This window comes from Elaeis guineensis, chromosome 2 (assembly GCF_000442705.2).
Source record: "Elaeis guineensis isolate ETL-2024a chromosome 2, EG11, whole genome shotgun sequence".
Lineage (NCBI taxonomy): Eukaryota > Viridiplantae > Streptophyta > Magnoliopsida > Arecales > Arecaceae > Elaeis > Elaeis guineensis.
In genome coordinates this window covers 7719713-7738789 of record NC_025994.2, presented here as the reverse complement: position 1 = coordinate 7738789, position 19077 = coordinate 7719713, and the positions used below count along the sequence as shown (strand labels likewise).

General features: G+C 35.0%; 1 protein-coding gene across 2 annotated transcripts; it reads right to left on the bottom strand.

Annotated features, from left to right (window-relative positions):
• Positions 1-9758: 9758 nt before the first annotated feature.
• Positions 9759-18021, bottom strand: LOC140855562 (uncharacterized). Of its 2 annotated transcripts, XM_073251534.1 has the most exons (5): positions 17822-18021; positions 16878-17106; positions 14501-14728; positions 13017-13309; positions 9759-10419 (listed from the first exon to the last, which is right to left on the bottom strand). In XM_073251534.1, the coding sequence occupies exons 2-5, from the start codon at positions 16989-16991 to the stop codon at positions 10068-10070; spliced, it is 987 nt and encodes a 328-aa protein (XP_073107635.1). In that variant the 5' UTR covers positions 16992-17106; positions 17822-18021; the 3' UTR covers positions 9759-10067. The 2 variants fall into 2 exon arrangements, with proteins under 2 accessions (XP_073107635.1, XP_073107634.1); XM_073251533.1 differs by lacking the exon at positions 17822-18021 and having other exon boundaries at positions 16878-17721.
• Between the last annotated feature and the right edge of the window lie 1056 nt (positions 18022-19077).

The window sequence follows — 19077 nt, the reverse complement described above, 5'->3', positions numbered from 1 at the left end:
CAGAATATCACACTATATCCTATGGTCAGACTAGAATACCATACTTATATCCTATAATGGGACTAGAATACTATACTTATACCCTATGGTCAGGTCAAAAATATAATCATGAGCTCAGAATATCAATGCATAACCCTCAATTAGTAGGATTCAGAACATAGTTAAGTGAAGAGTCCAAAACTGATTCGTATCAAAATTTTTTTTATAGAATAATATATATTTCATAATCAAATTAAAATATATATTTATGATATCAGATCAATAAATAATTTTAGTAATAGTCCAAGAAATATTACTTCAAAATTATATATCAATTTTTATTCAAAATATATTTTCATAAGATCCATAAATCATATATAATTAATTAATAATTTATGTGATATTCAAAATTATATTATGTAAATAAAAGATCTAGAGAAGATGAATCATTACTTACCTCACATGTATTCCAATGAATCCATATAATTCTATTTTTTTTAAAAAAATAATATTTAAAATCATACTTTTATCAACCTTTAATCATAATTATTTTTAAAATAAAAATTTTAAATCCTCACATAGCTGGCTATGTGATAGTATCCGATATCTGATCTATTTAATTTAGAATATAAAATTGATCAAATTACAAATCAAGGATCATGCTAGGTTGCTAGGATGTAAGCGATGATTAAATCTCATGATGCTCGATCCAATCAAGGTGGAAATCGATAAACTTATGATTCGAGCCAAATCGTTTCATTTAAAACATGAACTTTTCATCCTTTTATTTTTGCCGCCCTAAAGCACTCATGGTATCAATATGAATATATAAGATAAAATTGTGAAAACCTAGAAATATACATGCCCAGTTAAGATGTAATATGATTGCATCGCGGTGCCTAAGGACACGATCAAATATAGGTCTTCTAATGAATCCCCTAGAGAAAGATAGGGGAATACCATGACTCTCTTCGCATGAATGTTAAGAGCAAATGAAAGCTTCTTCAGTACTCCTTCAAAAATATTCCCCCTTGGGTGGAGTAAACGAGCTTTTGTTCTAAATGCGGTATTTCTTTAGTTATTTTTTCAAGATTGGTTGGCTCGCAACAAAGCTAAGGTCCTGATTGAGCAAGACGCCTTGATATTATTGATCATTCTTTGATTTGAGGAGTCATCCCATCTTAATTGAAAAAGAAAATATTTTTTTAGGAAGAAATTAAATTTTGTTTCCTTCTTTTTCTTGGATTATTTTTTTCTTTTCATCTTTTTTAATATCTAATCTCGTGTAATTGTCTTCAACTTTTTTTTTATTTTATTTTCATAGATCTGATCCAAGATTTTCTTGCCTCTGCTATTTATTTATTTTTTTGGTTGGATTTTTTTAATTTAAGTGATAGGATTTGAACCTATAACAATTTGTACCCAAAACAAACACGCTACCAAGCTATGCTACATCCTTTTTTAAAGTTCTTGTACAGTATCATTGTACAAAATCCCTAAACTATCTAAATAGTCTATAATAAAAATTCCTTCACTAGGATCTATCAAAGCTATTAGAGGATCTTTCTAAAATCCATAAATTAAATCTTAAAAAGAGACATCTTTAGAGAGAAAAACTTATAGAGAGAGAAAGTAAGATTTTTTAGAGAGAGAAAATAGAGAGAAAGTAGAAAAAGAGAGGAATGAGAGAGGGAGGGGGAAGAGAGAGAAACTTCCTCTCTCTTTCTTTTTCTTTCTTCCCTTCTTTTTTTTTCTTTTTCTTTCTTTTTCTCCTTTTGGTTCCATAGTGAAACAAGGGATTATTTCTCTCCTTTTATTTTCAGAATAGTGTGCATCACTGCCAATATGACTCTGGTGGGCAACGATTGAGGCTACAACAGTGCAACCAGTGGATCCATACCGACGGTTGACAACAACTTCTAATGTCAAAAAAACCAAAATGAAGGAGTGGAAGCTAGAGAAAAATAGGAGATTTTCTTATCTAAGTTTTTCAATGAGATTGACGATCGGCGATATTATTTAATGCCATGGAAAGAAGGAGAAAAGGGAGAAGGAGGGTCAGGGCTTACCTTGGGCTCCGGTGGGCTATCTAATCCAATTTTCGGTGGCTACAATCATAGCTTTCGAAAATGAACTCTAATGATTTCGCTGGCTTAAGGCCTTGATCTTTGATGAAAAGAAGAGAAAAGCCTTTTTCCCTTTACATAGAGATGAAGGGGAGGAGTTCAACTCCTGCCCAGCATGGATTTTGACTCTTATTAGGATTCAATTCTTCTCTCATTTCTTTTTCTATTTTTTTATGCTTTAAGATTCATGAAATATTTGGGGGTATCACACAAATATCGATGCCATCATGAAAAAAAGAATAAGACAACAAAAGCTAGTCAAAAATGAAAAGATCAAGGGGGTTGCAGGGTTTTTATACCTTAAGAAAGACTCTTGGACGAGGATGATGTGAGTGCAGGACGTTCGGTCAATCTTCTATTTTTGAAGACATTTAGGATCGAAGAGGAAGTAGAGGCTTTAAAGGACTCAACCTTCAACGGAGGTAGAGGAGATGGAGGGTGTTTTATGGGTCTCATCTCCTCCATTGGAGATGGAGGCCCAGGATGGGTAGGGGAAGAAGTAGTTTCCACCATAGGTGTTTTATAGCAACAAAAAGAACCACAACAAAGGTTTAGAAGGTTCACTCGGAGGCAAAATTAAAAGAAAAAAAGAGTGAATGGAAGGACCTTTTACATGAAAAAGATGACCATGATAAAAGAATTGAGAAGTCGGAAAGGCTACAGAGGGATATATGTGGGCAGCTGCGGAGCACCCGGGATATATATAATGTAAAAGGTTATTTTGAAAAATTTATATGTTATGTATAATATATAAAGTTAAATTAGACTAAGAATTGGAATACTTTAAAAAGATGCACTATAACATTAAATTAGAGCTAACCTGTCATAAAAGATATCCTGACTATCTAATATATTAGGATATTTATGGTATTTTGTTAATAACATGTTGCAAACAGGTTCTCCTTTTTTTTAATTTTTTAATAAATTATTTTATTATTTTTGATTTTGACTCTGTTGAACCAAATCACATAGAAAACTAACTCAGGCTAGAAGAAAAATTGATTGGTGTCTTCTTCTTCTTCCTCTCCTCTTCTTCTCGACATTTCCCACTAATGGCAAGGAAAGTTGGACCTCCATCTTCCATCTCTCATCTCTCAGATCATCTTCATGAACTAGCCTTCTCCCCAATCTCTTGAAGAATTTTGATTTTTGTTTAAATTATTTATATTAGATATGTCTATTTTAAGTAAAAAAATTCTCCTAGAATTAGGAAGAAGAATCTAATCTAAACTATGTAAGGATGGATGTCCCTTTAAAAATTAGGAAGAGAAATCCAACTACCTCGCTATTATAAATAGATGCTACATATTTTGTTTTTAAATCAATCAATGAAAGAAAAAGTGACTTAGGCCTTATTTTTAAAATTTTTCCATCTTCTTCTTCTTTTTTTTTTTTTTTTTTGAGATTCAAATTAAATGGATTGAGAAAAATCTTCCTTCTCCAATCAAATCACCACTTATATTTCTCTTACCTAATTCATTGAATCCAGCTAATTAATCAAGTCAATTCTTATCCCTTCAAAGATAGAAATCTCTCAAGGATTTTAGAGCCTTAGTGGATATGTTGATAGAGAAGGAAAAATGATGATTTAAATTAAGAAAAGAAAATATCGCTATCTTTGTAACTAAAAAATCTCTTTATTTCTTCATTTAAATAGATAGTTGCATTTTTTTAAATAGATGAATGCAATAAAAGAGTAGTAAAGTATTTATTATATTAATTTTGAATAAATTTAATATAAAGTTAGCATTTTCATGAGTAAAAGAATTAAGTTACATGGAGATATTAAAAGAATATGCTACTAACTTGATAAGTATCAAATAAATAAAATTATGATGATTGGTTTCAATATAATAAAATAATAATGACATAAATAACTCATCATTAATGGCAATCAATATAAAGCAACGAGTTCATGAAATAATTGAATTATATAATAAAAAATATAATGCAAGAATCATAACTCATTAGGTACAACCAAAATCAAAACTATTTGCTTCTAGGATTACTATAGATTTAATTTACTTACTAGGAGGATGCACACACCATGCACATTAATTATAAAATAAAAAATTAAATTATAATACAGATATTAGTTTTTCTGATTTATGAATTCAATATTTTATCAAATTTGATTTACAATCAACATTACCCAATAATAGGCTTCTTTTACTATTGCGCAATTTTAGCTACACATATTAAAAGGAGAGAGAACATATACATATTTTTCTTTTTCTTTTTTTTTTGATTTATAGAAAGTTCATATCCTATTCATTTAGAATCAATATGGATGCTATTTTTGTATTTATTTTTCACTAATAAAATATGGATATACTAGTATCCAATCCATATCCAATCCATTTTCAGCTTAGGGTAGATTAGCTCATCATTTTAGGAAAACTACATATGGAAATATATACAACATATAAGCATGGTATGGGATTTAATGAATTGTAGGATTCATTGAATATGAGGTTAGCATGTCATGAAATATGTGAATGCATTAGTAGCCTATATCTAGACAGAGTATGAACCTATGATATCTCCACATTCATGCATGTCTTAAAAATGACATAGCACATGCTTGCTTTATTGACAATATCTAGAGAGATTACAGAATCGATATGTTGAGTTTGTTAAATGGCTTTTTTTGGCAACAAAATCTAAAGTGATCAACACCAGATATTCCCCATAATCCTTAAACTTGCCAAATACAGAGAAAACGAGTACCATAAAGAGATTGGAAGAGTTCCATCTAAATAGATGCAGGAAGGAAACATGGGATAAAGCCAACTCAGAATGCGGTGGGATGATGATTGGTCTGTATGATGTCAACAAGCATGGACATCAAAGAGCAGCAGAAAGTGGAGCCTGAAATAGTTTGGTTCAGTGGCACAAGGTGCAGCAATGGGGTCCAGAGTTTGATCCCATCATCCTGGTATGCATCTCTTCCTTTCTGTTCAACGAAGTAATTTATCTTGGTTTGTTGTAGATCTTTGCACCAATTTAGTTCTTCACTCCTAACACTTTTCAGATATCATGTTTGTAGATCTTTACACCAATTTAGTTCTTCAGTCGTAACACATTTCAGATATCATGCACGTTAGAACAAAAAGATATATTTCAAGGCAGCCACTCGACACACGAAATTTTCCAACAGCTTCGCATGATTTGTGTGTGATTCAAAGTTGACCATGTGCATCGTCTTTAGGTGCTTGAAATCAAGCTCAGGACTGTTGCGTTCTCTCTAAAAAGTACATGATAGCTGATCCTCCAAATTAAGCTTCTGGGAACTGCAAGTCCATCATAAGATGGGGATTTAGGTCTATAAATCAAATACATGCAAGAGAAAATAAAAAGTTGGTCTCAAACTGAATGCAGAGCTCCTTCAATAAATAATTGCTCCAAGCGAGGGAAACCCCACTGCATCAAAATTTTGAAAACATCTGACATTATATCTCCAGTAATCTGCCTGTATAGCTCTTGATTATATGGTAGGGGACTAGGGAAGCAACTGCAGGGTCTTGAAGGACCAAACACGTACTGAAGGATACACGGCAAGAATAAGATGAGAAAGTGTATTGTATATTGGTACATGATTCCTCATGGAAATTAAAGAATGTCGATGGGATCATACCTGAATTCCTCTGCTTTTTAGTACTCTAGTTCGTGATCTAATTTAATTTTATAAGATATCTTTCTCCACTTCTTTACCATTCTAATTCCTCATCCAAATTCATTTAGCAAGATATTTTCTACTTATTCTAGCCTTCTAACTTGTTTTAAATAAAATTAAATTGCTTGTACGGCAACAACTTTTTGACTTAGATAGGGCCGGAAGCGGGCCGGGCCCGTCCCCCTCCTCGAGCCCAGCCCAAAATTTTTTTCTGAACTTCGGATTGGCCTTAGGCATGAAAATTTTTGAAAATCTTAAGCTCGAGTCCGACTCGAGCCCAGGTCCGAGCCCATTTTGAATCGATTGCGTCAGTTTTAGCCACACCAGCTGTCTTCCATCTTTTAAAATTTTTTTTTCAAAAAAAAAACTCTAAGCCCTAATCTTAACCCATCCGGCTATCTCCCTCTTTAGGACTACCATTGCCCCATTCTCCAGCCTTTGCTTTGATGCTCCCTCTTCGATGGATGACTTCACTCGAGCCTATTGGATCTCCGATGATGACAAGGACTACGATCGGTGGTCAACTTGGAGGATGACAAAGCTAAAGCAATCACGATCGCAGGACGGCAAAGTCGAAGTATTGATTGATTGTTCGTTGCAGCGGACCACTGATGAGGTGCAGGCCGCCTTCTGGCGGATGAGGTGGAGGGGCGATCTTGATCTTTTAGAACTTCTTAATCGAGCTTAAGTTCGGGTTGTGAATGGGTTGGGCTCAGGTTAGTTCTGGGTCAGACCAAAGGTATGTTCGAGTCTGGCCTAAAAGGTAAATGGGCCCTACAATTAGATCCAAGTCCGGCTCGAAACAGTTTAGGCCAGTCCAAAGCTCGATTGAAAGTTGGGTTGGCTCGAGCCCAGTTCCAACCCTAAATTTAGATTCTAGAGTATAGAGTTCCTTGTGGGCGGCTAATCGTTGATTTAGAGAGAAACTGATAAGGAACCACTTTACTTTGTTCATTTTGCAGACCATATATTAAATGACTGTATGGATCCGATTTAATTTTGTGACATGTATTTTCTTAGTATTTCATTCTCAATCTGATTTTTATTTTACGAAGTATGTTTCTCAAATTTTCTATCTGTAATAGATTTTATGAAATTAATTCTATAGCAACAAGTCAACAAGAATGTTCTCATGCTGCTAGGTATCTCACTCAATTTTTCAACGCAGAGTACTGGATAAGTTCCGTTCAATAATTTCGATTCTATAACTCAAGATTCTCAAGTCTTCCAATCGGTGGCCTAACTTTATTTTAGTAACGTATCTTCGAGTCTTCTAAAGGCTGCTATTAGTGTAATATGTGATGATGTTCTATTTCCTTTTTTTTCGAGAGAAATCTTCAGTCTATAAATTGTGCTGTACATGGTTATGGCATTATTTCATGAAAATGAGTCTTGTTAAATTTGGTTATGATAATGACATAATTAAGTTACTTCTTGATTTACTGTTGATAGATTGGTTCTTTTATGTGCATATAATATAATCTCAGATGAAGGTTATGAAGAAGTTTTTCCATCTTTGCAGAATGTGTGGTGTTGGACTTGATCCGACTTAAGTCCATCAAGATGTGGCTCATACAAAAGCAATTCTGGAAAGAAATCTGAAGGGAAAAGGAATCACATATTATACACAATTATCCAATTTACCTGCATACATGCATCAAAAATACTAAAAAAAAAATCTAGGTTTTCTTCAGTGATGCATACATGCATGTGAATCCATAGGTAGGTGTTAGGAACTTGAATCAAGAGTAAACAACAAGATACAATGTACAGCAGAAAACCATCACTCAAAGTTATAAAATGAGATCCAAGTTAACCAGACTGAAAAGGACTGGATTAGGCCTGAATCATTGAACAATATGAAGGATTTATGCACCTGTCTGCATGTTCAGGTTGGTGAGAGTGCAAGATGTTCGATTAGCTTTCCATTTGCTGAGACATTTAGGATCGAAGAGGAAGTAGAGGTCTTGGATAATTCAAACTTCATCGATGATAAAGGCGACATGGAGAGTGTTTTACAGGTCTCCATCTTGACCTCATAGGAGATGAAGGACAAGTGCAGGTAGCGGCTAAGAAGAAGATGTTTTCAGAGGCTTACACAAATGAATAGGAGAATAGGGTGAGAGAGTGGCTAGAATGACTATTTTGTACCTAAGAAACTGAGAGGAGGAGGTGGGTGAGAAGGATGACAGTAGAAAAGACAAGGAAATTTATAAACAGAAAGAAGAACCAAAGAAATAAAAAGGAATCAAAATGAGGAGGGAGGATGTAAATAGACCTAGTCATTATGTAAAGTTGGGATGTTGGCAATAGGATTTGAATTTCATAAATACTTCTTACCTTTACCATTAATGATCATTCATGATAATGTGAAATGCAAGAAGAATTTAAGTCCCATGATCTGGTCCTTGGGTAAAAATGACAGAATTTAAGATTTTCTGGTAGGATTTGAATCCCATACATGAGAAATGCGAGTAGGATAAGAATTCCACCAGGCATACCTGTGGGATAGTCCCCTGGTAAATAAATGATATAGAATTCAAGCTCCATAAGAAAAATCAGAAACATGAGCATCAAAACAGCCAACAACCGGCACTCCAATAAAAAGGGCTTTTGGCAACAAATTGCTAGTATCATTTGTTATTTTATGCAGTTCTTCTTTTTTTTTCCTTTTTTATTCTAGTTTAAATGCTACTACACCACAATAATATTTTGTTGTTAATGTCAAATTTAGATAGGCCCAGCCCAAAGCCTAACTAAAATGAATATCATTTAGGCCCGAGGCCTGGTGCATGATCAGCTCAGATCCAGAGAGAATAGGGAAAAAAGGATAAGTGGATACCATGAATGGAGGTGAAAGAACTAGGCTGGGAGAAAGATCTCAGGGAGCACCATGCCTATCTATACTTAATGCAGATGAGTATACTTTGTACATGGAAGAGCAAGAAAAAGAAAAAAGAATATGCCTTCAACAAAATGAATTGAAAATGGCAATGCTGCCATCTTAGGAACTCAATCAAATATTGGTAAAACAAATGTAAATACTGCACTTTAAGCCAAAATCACAAACGAATTAGAATTCTGTTCTAAATCATCTAATAGTTGTCAATTATTTCAGTATCTAAGTAGAGACTGGCATGTCAAGTAATGAATGTGATATGCCAATCTAATTAACTGGCTAAAAGGACTCTCACCATTGGTAGGTGTATTCCCATTGTTTCCTAAACTGAGTGCCACATATTTTAACTGAAATGGAAGTAGCTATTACAATGTGGAAGTTATAGCAGTATTGAGATTGATTAACTACGATACAGTGTAGAGCTTCATGTACAAATTATTTCTATGCAAAATATCATGGAGTTTAGATTTTAATGTTTCCTTTCCCTTTGATTCCTGTCTAAATCTGTCATCTCCACCAATTTGTCTATAATCCAGATTTCTATCAGAAAATCGGACTTCTCTTTTGCGAGATAGACCATGTTCTGCCTAGGCCAAGTATGAAGGGCAGCCCTGAGATTGAAGACCTTAGTGGCCCACACAGCACATTAATTTGAAGAAGGGGATGGGGAGAACCATGCAGACCTAACAAAATCATGGAAACCTGACACCTGCAACTAAAAATTTTCAAATCTAACAAGATTTTAGTAGAAAGCTTGTTGGTCAAAGGAAGGATTGGCCATGGCTTTAAGAGTGGACATGGGGAAGATGAAATCAATAGAGAGATGACTCCCTCATTTATCTCATTCAAAGGACTTAGAATCAATCAGTTGGTGATACATATTAAGAATAAAAAATTAATCATCATATTTAGCTTTTTTTCTGTGCTTGTATAGGACAATGGCATTGATTGGATCTCCATGATTTGCAATCAGAATTATGTGAAAATCAGATCTGTCTCATATCACTGAAAGCTGCTGAGCTCTACGAAAGCCATGAATAGCATAGCAAAACGACCATATGGACAAAATGCCCAATCATAACAAGCCAAAGACTGCAAAACCTTTATTCACCTGTATAATTTGACACAATGACCATAGATCTGAAATCAGAACATATCCTTGTAAACAAACCGATCCAGTAGATTGTTTTCCTTTTTTGCTAAACCCTTCTAGCAGATTTCCGAATCCTAGTATCTAGCAGTTTCTCACAAATTTATCTCCACAATCAAATAAAGTTTTGAAGAAGTTCCCACAGCATGTCATATTACAAGAGCTATATTTAGCAGTATGAAGTTATAGAATACCCCGTGGCCGGCACCATCACAAAAATTCAACGAATAGCTCACATCATGGCTGGGAAGAGCTCCCTCTATGCTGATGGTTATCAACCGGTGGGTTGACAACGGAAATGTCGAAGCTGTTTTGCTCTGCTTCAGGGGTGACCTCCCTTACATCAGCTATCCTTGCATCTGTTGACTGGATATCACTCCACTCAGCATCACCAATAGAATGGATTTCAACTCCATCTACTGCCAATCGGACTACATTATTCCCAGGAACTGACCCTGAATCACATAAGCAAGCTTTATCGACATCATCCTCTGACAAGTCTACATGCTTTGTCATGGAAAGAGTGTCATCAGCACCAGAGCATGACTCGGATCTCTCTTCAACGACCTGCTTAGTGTTGCCCTGTTGTCTGATAAGAAAAAGAAATGTATTATTTTCAAATTTCTAACATCTGATCGAAAGATTGTAAAAACATTAGGACTGAGCGTCAATATTCAAGCAAAAGCATAATCGATAACCGGTGGTCTGAAACTGTGTTTCTAATCTCATAAAGATGCCAGCTGAACTTTGGCTTGCATATTCCAACTTAAACAAGACGGGTTGCAATTTGATGTCTCACATGAATGTCCGGTTGGTACACAACAAGAACCATCAGTAGCTAAAGATAACATGGTTAATATCCCATGATGCCATGAAGCATTGGAGTCTTTACATACAAATTGATCCCCAAGATGGCTGCGTTTCAATCAGCATCAAGTATTTTTCGGTTAATTTTATGATACCGCGCACTGGCTATTCTTTGCCAGAATGTTCTGCTCATCTTGCAGACATGGTGCTTCTAACTGTTACCAGCCAACCCTCACTAGCTCTTCTACGTGGAGTTTGAGCTATAAATTGCACATAATTTGTGGTCACAGCAGCATCTTTGGAACTACACACAACAGTGTGATGGTAAATATGGAGTCTGCATAAAGGGAAGAATTGATATTTTCCTGAAGTGACTGGGCTCTATGATATTGTGTTTTTCAGCGCATACAAAGTTTTTTTTTTTTTTTTCATTCTTTCTGTATTTTCATTCCAAAGTTTATACTAAACTTTCTGAAAAACTCCATGGCTTTCCAGATGAAATAGCAGTACCAATTCCAACACAATACTTTTAAAACAAATTCATTAAACACGACATGCAAATGCTCATCTGAGCTCTCACAGTTTTTCTTGATTTGATTGTTGTAGAAGTTAAACAACATAGCAAGTAACATCTGTGAAGGAGTTGTCTGAAATTGCACTTGACAGTAGATGTACATCTTGATGGGAACAAATGGCCAAAACAATCTGAAGCTACACCTAGATCCGCAAGATAAAGCTAGTCAGTAATAATAAAGGTTTTAAAACTTGATTTCATTTTTAGTTTCAGTCCCCTAGGTACTTTCGGTTTCCGAAGTTTTCGTAGCTTTGCTCCGACTATTAGAGTTCCAGTCACAAAAGCCAAAAACTAAAAGCATAAAATAATCAAGTAATTTTGATTATTTTATGTCATTTATTGTATTTTAAGTCAGAGAGTCATAAACTTATATAGTTTGGGCAGCCGTGTGATGACATTAAAAATTTACCAAAGTTTAACGCATTAATCATATCATATGAATGTGCTAATCCATTGAACAAACTACCAAATATCACGACCATACATAAACTAACAAAACGAGTAAACAAGAGCATAAAATTAATTACATCTCTCCCTCTCTCCCCAAAATAATGAAAGCTCCTAGATATGCACATACATCTTTACTTCTATATACTTCATTGTTGTTTGCAACTTAAAAAAAAACACACAAGCCAGGCCAAAAGAGAGCAAGAACACAATAAGATTGCATCTTACCCACTGTAATAACAAAGGCAACACAAAAGCAACATTCATTGGATCATTAGAACCTTAGATAAGTGTGTTCTTGAATTATATTAATGAATTATAGAAAGTGTTATAATATTTACATGTGAAAGGAAACTATAAAATAAAAGGACAGTTTCAGTCAGTTTTGGCCAAAACTGACCAAAACCAAAAATTGCAGTCAGTTTTGTATCAGTCAGGTCTAAACCTATCCATTTCGACCAAAAATTATCTATTTTGGCCGAAATTTTAAACCATGGTTATAATGTTCTAGTACTTGATCTCTCAAGTTAATCAAACTTGGAAATTTGGAATATGTAATGTGAAATCTTAGCATTGGTACAAAATGATCCAGAAGAATAGTTATCTTTTCATCCATAGTTACTTTAGATTTTGAGGAATGAAAATAGTTAAATTTTTATAAATAGACAGTGCACCAAAAACTGGCAATCATGGAACCACTAAAAATGAATAGAAGAACATTACTCAATACAATAAATTGCACACAACTGTTTAGATCGTATGAGTAACATGCATGGAATGCATATGAAACAATGGAAAATACAAAACCATCATTGAACCATAAGTGTTCAATGCAGCTATGCTTTTACATGCATGTATCTGAAAGTTAGATGTTCAGTGCCACCTGGAGTAGCTTGAATGAACTACAAAAGTTACACGTTTGACAGGTTGTCAGTATATGCTCTTTTATTCTTCCAATAAATTTCCAGAAGGCAACCAATTGAAGTTCATATTTCGATTCTGTATATGAATCGCTTAGCAAGGTGCTGTACTTGTTAGGTGAGAATTCTCAATAATTGTGCATGTTCAGCTTTATGCTTTCATAGAACTTGTTTTGGATCCAACCCTTCCCCTTAATAGTTAATTCTCCGTTTCTTGCTAGATATCAAATTACAGATTTTAAAAAAACTTATGCAAACATAAAAACAAAACACGGGCTATAAGATTCATTTTATGAACCTTACTTTGCCAATTTTGCCTATCCAAAAACATATTATTTGAAAAATGAAAGTATTAAAGGCCTGATTATAACTACATGAATAAAAAATGCAAACTGAACTACAAGGAATGAAGCAGAGGGAAAAGGTCAGAAACTGAACCTCTGGGCTTGTGATTGCAAGATATTCACAAGTGCTAGGAGGTCTTCTTTTTCTTTCGCAGTGGCTACTGCTTTTTCTGCAGCATCCTTTGTTCGAGCCTCAGCACCTGCCTCTGCAACCCTGGCCCTTTCTTCAGCTCTAAGAACAGCTGCTTCTAATATCACAGCACGTTCTCTAGCTTTTGCAAGCTCAGAACGCCATAGTTGTGCCTCCTGAAGAGCCGAGTCCCTCTGCTTCAGCAATATCTCTCGTTCCCTGCTCAGGGCCAACACCTTTTCTTCAGATTCCCTCAACTGTTAACAGACATATATTAGCATCAAACTAAAGCTTCTTGTACAGATGTCTCATCAGACAGAATATCTAGAGCTGTAAACAAATAAATAAATAAAAGTCTAAGGATGGAAACTTGACAAGAACTGTAAGTTACGAAGTCAGGAATCATCTATGCTGCTGTTTATCTTGAACTTCAATACAACACCCAACTCTATAACCAGCAGGGTGTCATGCCTTTTCGTGTTTTTTTTTTTTTTTAACCCAAGTTATCCTTTTAACAGAGGTTGTACTATAAGTTATTCCTATTTTATTAAATGAAATCTCATTCCTTTTTTACTCTTATCTCTCTCTTTAACAGTCTTGCAGAGGTTATTCAAGGTAAAGACAAACTCGGAAGAAAAGAATTGAAAATACAAAAAAGAAGGGTGTTGCAAATGTTCGTTCAGCAATTTAGTCTGTTCAAGAAAAAAAAATCTAAGCAAGACAAGTTTTGATGACAATAAAGAGTCCCTTAATACTTTATAAATCCCTGTTGCTTAATGCTGTTCATTGCTATTTGCTTTATTTAACACCTCAAGGGACATGTAGTTCTTACTTGTGATTTATCAATAAAAGCTTCTGAGTTATTGCTTTGAAGGTTTGACTTGGGTAGCTCCAATTTAACAAATCAGTGGTTTGAAATGCGGGCAAAATCAAAAACATTTTTCAAGATGTTTTGGAGATGAACTTTCTGAAAATCAGAAATCGACACAATCACATGTTGCCATCATGTTTTAGTTCTATCTTTAATTCTGGGGTCCCTTTGGGAAGATAGTATCATTAAACATCATTCTTACCAGAGAGAAAAAACAAGAACACTATTCTGCATGGATAAAGACATGGGAATGAAATTCATGTGGTTACCAAATAGAAGGATTTGGCAAGCACAAGAAAAGAAAAAGATTTGGATCATCTGCAAAAAAGTAATTGAATTTATTCAAAAGCATAATATACACAAAGTGATACTGTGTTTGTATAGAAAAGAGATGATTTTACCAAAGGAAGTTGAAAATATATTGCTATGCTTTACAGGTTATTGGATTTGTTCTTCAATTTACTATTGCCACATTATTGATATGCACATCTACACAGGACAACACACATCATTGTTTTAAGCTAATAAGAACTTTCCATTAAAACCCCACCTATGATAGCTGAAAAGTATTTGTCACCTTAAGCATGGATGACTCTAGTTGCTTCTCTGCTTCCTTGTTTAGGCGCTCTATTTCTGCACATGCAAGTCTTCTCTCGTCATCCATTGCATGTGCTGCAGAAGCAGCAGCTTCCGCAGCCTCAGCTGTCTCTGTTAATTTATCTGCTATTTCTTTTATTGTGGAATCTCTAGCACGAAGGTCCTTAGCTAACTGCTGCAGTTCCTCGTCTTTCACTCGAAGAGTCTCCTGTAGAATACAAATAGAATGCAGCAACATAAACATCAAACCACATTTACTCACAATCTAAAAGTATCCTTAAATGTAGTCCACCTGTTACCAATAGCACTAAATTGTGTCTATAGCAAAATGAACAGAACTAGATCAGCAATCAGGAAAATTCCACATACACACAGTATATCATGAGAGATTAGTGATTATTTCAGATGCAAAAGACTGTAAATGTAAATAAACCAGTAAACAAGTTTCTAGTTAACATCTACTCCCCCTTTCGAAACAAGCAGCAGCCAGAAACTAATAAAAAATTTCAACAGAAGCCAACCTAACAGAAAGAACAAACTATGACCGGGCAAACAATTTTTTATTGACTCAGAAACATCTCCCAGCAAGCATATTAACCTCAGATAGCTCACTTGGCAGAAGCACAAAAGCTCCCAAGTATGAATTGGTCAAGTGCCAAGCTGTAAATTAATAATGACACTATTTTTAACAAATTGTGTAACTCAAAATATTAGATTCCTTTCATGGAGAAGATCCTAACTCCATCAGACAGAATCAATTGCACCATTCAGATGATCAACCGATAATGCCGCTTCAGGAGGGAATACATATAGGAAGCCAACTTATATACAACAATGTAGAAGATCCTAACTCCATCAGACAGAATCAATTGGACCAATCAGATGATCAACCAATAATGCTGCTTCAGGTGGGAATATATATAGGAAGCCAACTTATATACAACCAGGGCTTTTGTTGATTATGAAGAAACTAAAAATTGTGAAGAACTGTGGTTTGGGAACAGACTAAAGAATTTGTCTTCAGTTTCTCTGAAAGGGGACAAGAAAACAAAGACAAACTTCCAGGTCAACATGATAGAGTTTGAACAACTATAGAGGAGCCACTTGTTGGTCGCAAAGGCAGAATCCCATATACCCTGATCAACTCCTCAAAGCTGACCCGAAAACAATCGTATTTATAACTGACAAATCACATCCAGAAGATTTACAGATACTTTTTTCAATCTTTTTTGGGCAGTAATTTATCTTAAGGACTATGTCCACCATTAGAAAGCTTTTAAATTTTCATAACAGTGTTATCTTAAATATCTCTTTCCTCTTTCTAGCCCATTTATCACAAAACCCTAGCCCTTTTTTGTTGAAGGACCTCTCAGATCTTCAGTAACATGTCGATACCATCTTGAATTGTTGAACTTTTTATCTTAAGATTGTGCAATTCATATGCTTCTGATAAAGTCTCATTTCAGGCAACTATTACACATGGTTATATAATTTATCTAGCTCAGCATTCTTTATGTTGTTCATCTTCAACATAGACCCTCTTGAATATACAATATGACGTGATCCATAAGCAATCTTTGTCCAATTACTCCTTGAAAATTTCCTTTTGTCCCAAAAGCATGAAGCAATGACCCAATACCCTGATTGCACCTCTTTATCTGCTTTAGCACATCATTCTGTTGGGTATTATGTCACCTATTTACATTTTATGATAAATAAATTAGGTCACGGAAGGGTACCTATTGGTCATCTTTATTTTTTGGAGCTTCAGATTCCTTCCTATATTCAGTAAAATTGCAGTCACTAATCTTATTAATTCAACTCAATATTAGTCCCTTCTCTTCTGAAATGTTCCTCCATGAAAATAAATCACTGAAATATATCAGCAGTCAGGACATGGTATAACTCTCTCTCTTCTACAATCAGTAGTCAGTCTCATGTCAACTCGCACCTTTTCCATTTGCAAACTATAGAAGTTAACCGGACTGCAGGCGCAGCTGCTTATACCACCAGCTAGGCTATCGACTCATATAGTGATCACATTTATTAAATCTATCACTAGCCTGTCATCCCATATGATCATTGAAAAGTCAATATTATAACATAACAGCTAGCAAAAAGCAAACAAAAACTCTCCTGTTGGCGACATAAGAACACCAGAAGAATATATGTTGTTATGAATTATGGTCACAAGCTGATATTGCAAATTAAGGCATTCAAATTCCAGCAGTATATGTGCATCAGGAATACTGTTTATTGTCTGTTTCTTAACCAAATAAAAGAAGCTTAGTGATAAACATTTAAGATACCTGGTTATAAACCACCATAAAGAAAAGATGAATAATAACAAGGTGTACCTTCATAATTGTCAGATCATCCAGATGATCTTCATTTGGCTTATTTGTCATCAAGCCCAGAGCTGCTCTCATAGATATCTTCATCGCTGCTTCTATTTCTTTGGAGGCTTCCATTGCAGTTGAGTTGGCAGCTGCAACTGCAGTGGCCACTGTACCTAATTTTGCAGAGCCATTCCCACTCAATGAATTAACTGCCTCTTTATGTGCCCGTAGAACCAACTGAGTTGCACTGGTCATTTTGGGAGTGGAGGGGGAGGGGAAAGAAAAGAAAAAATCGCAGTCTGAGATATTACAAATAAACATAACAATTGAATGCTAAAGAAATATTTGACTAATAAAAGCTCTTTGACAATTAAATCATGTCAAAAGTTAACTTCTTGACAAAAATAATATACTCAACCTGAGAATAACATGTTAATATTTAAATATACACAAATGGAGGAAAAGATTTTATGAATAGGAGCAAGGTTTCAAATCCCATGAGATGGGGCCATCCCAATTTTTCTATGAAACGGGACAAATCATCCCACCCTATCTGAACACCAAGGATTGGAGATGTCCCAAGAGGTGTTGATCGGGATGCTAGGGTGATGAGGGGATGGTCCTTTCCCAACACTTGGGATGGTACGCCGGCCCAACATCCCACAAGACATCCCACCAGGATTGAAATCATGAACAAGAGAGCTACGAGTTCATCAAGTTATGGATGAGATACAACAAAAAAAGACCAAGCTGAATAGGCAATTCATAAACGATACTTACCACTAGGCATTTTGCATACAGGCTTCTAAATCTTAAATACTAAGCACCAAGTATTGACACCACGATATAATGCAGTTTAGAAAATTATGTGGTATAAGGCTTTGCTAATATAAACAGTCTAAGAATCAAGTAGAGAAATAGAAAAGACTGGCATAGTGCAAAGTTGTAGCTCCACAAGCTACTGTAAAGTGGATACCCAAGCTCTTGCAGCGCCAGGGTTTCTGCACAAAGGAAGTACTCCTTCTTCTGTGGAGTTGCAATATCTAGAGGGTTAGTTAAGAAACCCAAGAAATGTGCAAATAACTGGCATCAGTAATACCCAGAAAAATATTGGGTAGAAGCTTAAGGAACACTAGAAGCAGATAATACTTTTCTATGTACTCAATCAAGATCAGAGCAAATGGATACAAAAAACAGCAGCCATCATATTTTGGCAGCCCACTGCAACAAGGCAAAACAAGAATCATTAAAAGCTTTCGCATGTATGCAATATATTATCAAATGATGAGTGCATATATAATCTTACTGGAAGTTCACAGGGATACAGTAATTGTACTATTGAATCAAATATGATAGTTCCCTTGACAACTGTCTCATTTCTCCGAATCCTATGCCAATTAAAATGATAAAATTAGAGAGATATTGTGCTGACATAAAATAGGGTTTTAAAGTAGAAGCTTTTCTGAAACATGCCAAGATAACATACTTGTATTCCATTTTTCCAGTTGTTGGGTCCAGGATCACCCATCTCTCATTCCATTTCCGTAGCTGTTAAATATATGAGAAGAAATACTGTCACCATTGCAATGATTCTACTTTAAGATAAACCACGCACAATGGAGGTCATCCATAGTGCACTTCCAAAACCACCAAATTTGATGATCATATTCGTAGCAACAGGTAAAATAGAATTGCAAATTAACTACATTTAGAAGTACCAACTAAGCAAATTTGGCAAAAGCTTGTCTAGACCACACTAGTCAACCAACATTTTTGGACAGATATTTTTAAGGAACCAAAAATTTATGATGTTTGCATGCCAGCTCCATTTATTTGGGATAGGCCTTACAAATCCTTCTTTCATTTGCATCTTTATCAGGATTATTGCCTTTCAGTTACATGATGTGAACAATGTCACCAAGTCAGTTACTTTTATGAACTGGTAATAATCCTAGTCTCTTCTGCATCTTTTCAAAATATAAGAGATGAGTTCCATTTATCATTATTGGCATATTGATTTTCATCAAAGTTAATCATGCCGTCTGTTCAAGTAAATTACCAGACAAAAACAAGTAAATCTAATCATGATTGCTCATGACTCACAATATTTCAAGGAAAAGAACAATTTCCAGCTTTGAATCCTCAACAGAGGGGAGAGAGAACAGAGATAGAGGCAAAGATAGATAGATAGAGGGAGGGAAGGAAGGGAGAAGGGAGG

What these genes read in the sequence shown, in the direction of transcription:
- LOC140855562 (XM_073251533.1), bottom strand. Translation starts at nt 17,180, where the DNA reads ATGTTTATTTGTAATATCTCAGACTGCGATTTTTTCTTTTCTTTCCCC. An exon ending in TAGAGTCATCCATGCTTAAG is followed by an intron (nt 13,310 to 14,500) that starts GTGACAAATACT and finishes GTCTGTTAACAG; the next exon opens with TTGAGGGAATCTGAAGAAAA. An exon ending in TTGCAATCACAAGCCCAGAG is followed by an intron (nt 10,420 to 13,016) that starts GTTCAGTTTCTG and finishes TTTTCTTATCAG; the next exon opens with ACAACAGGGCAACACTAAGC.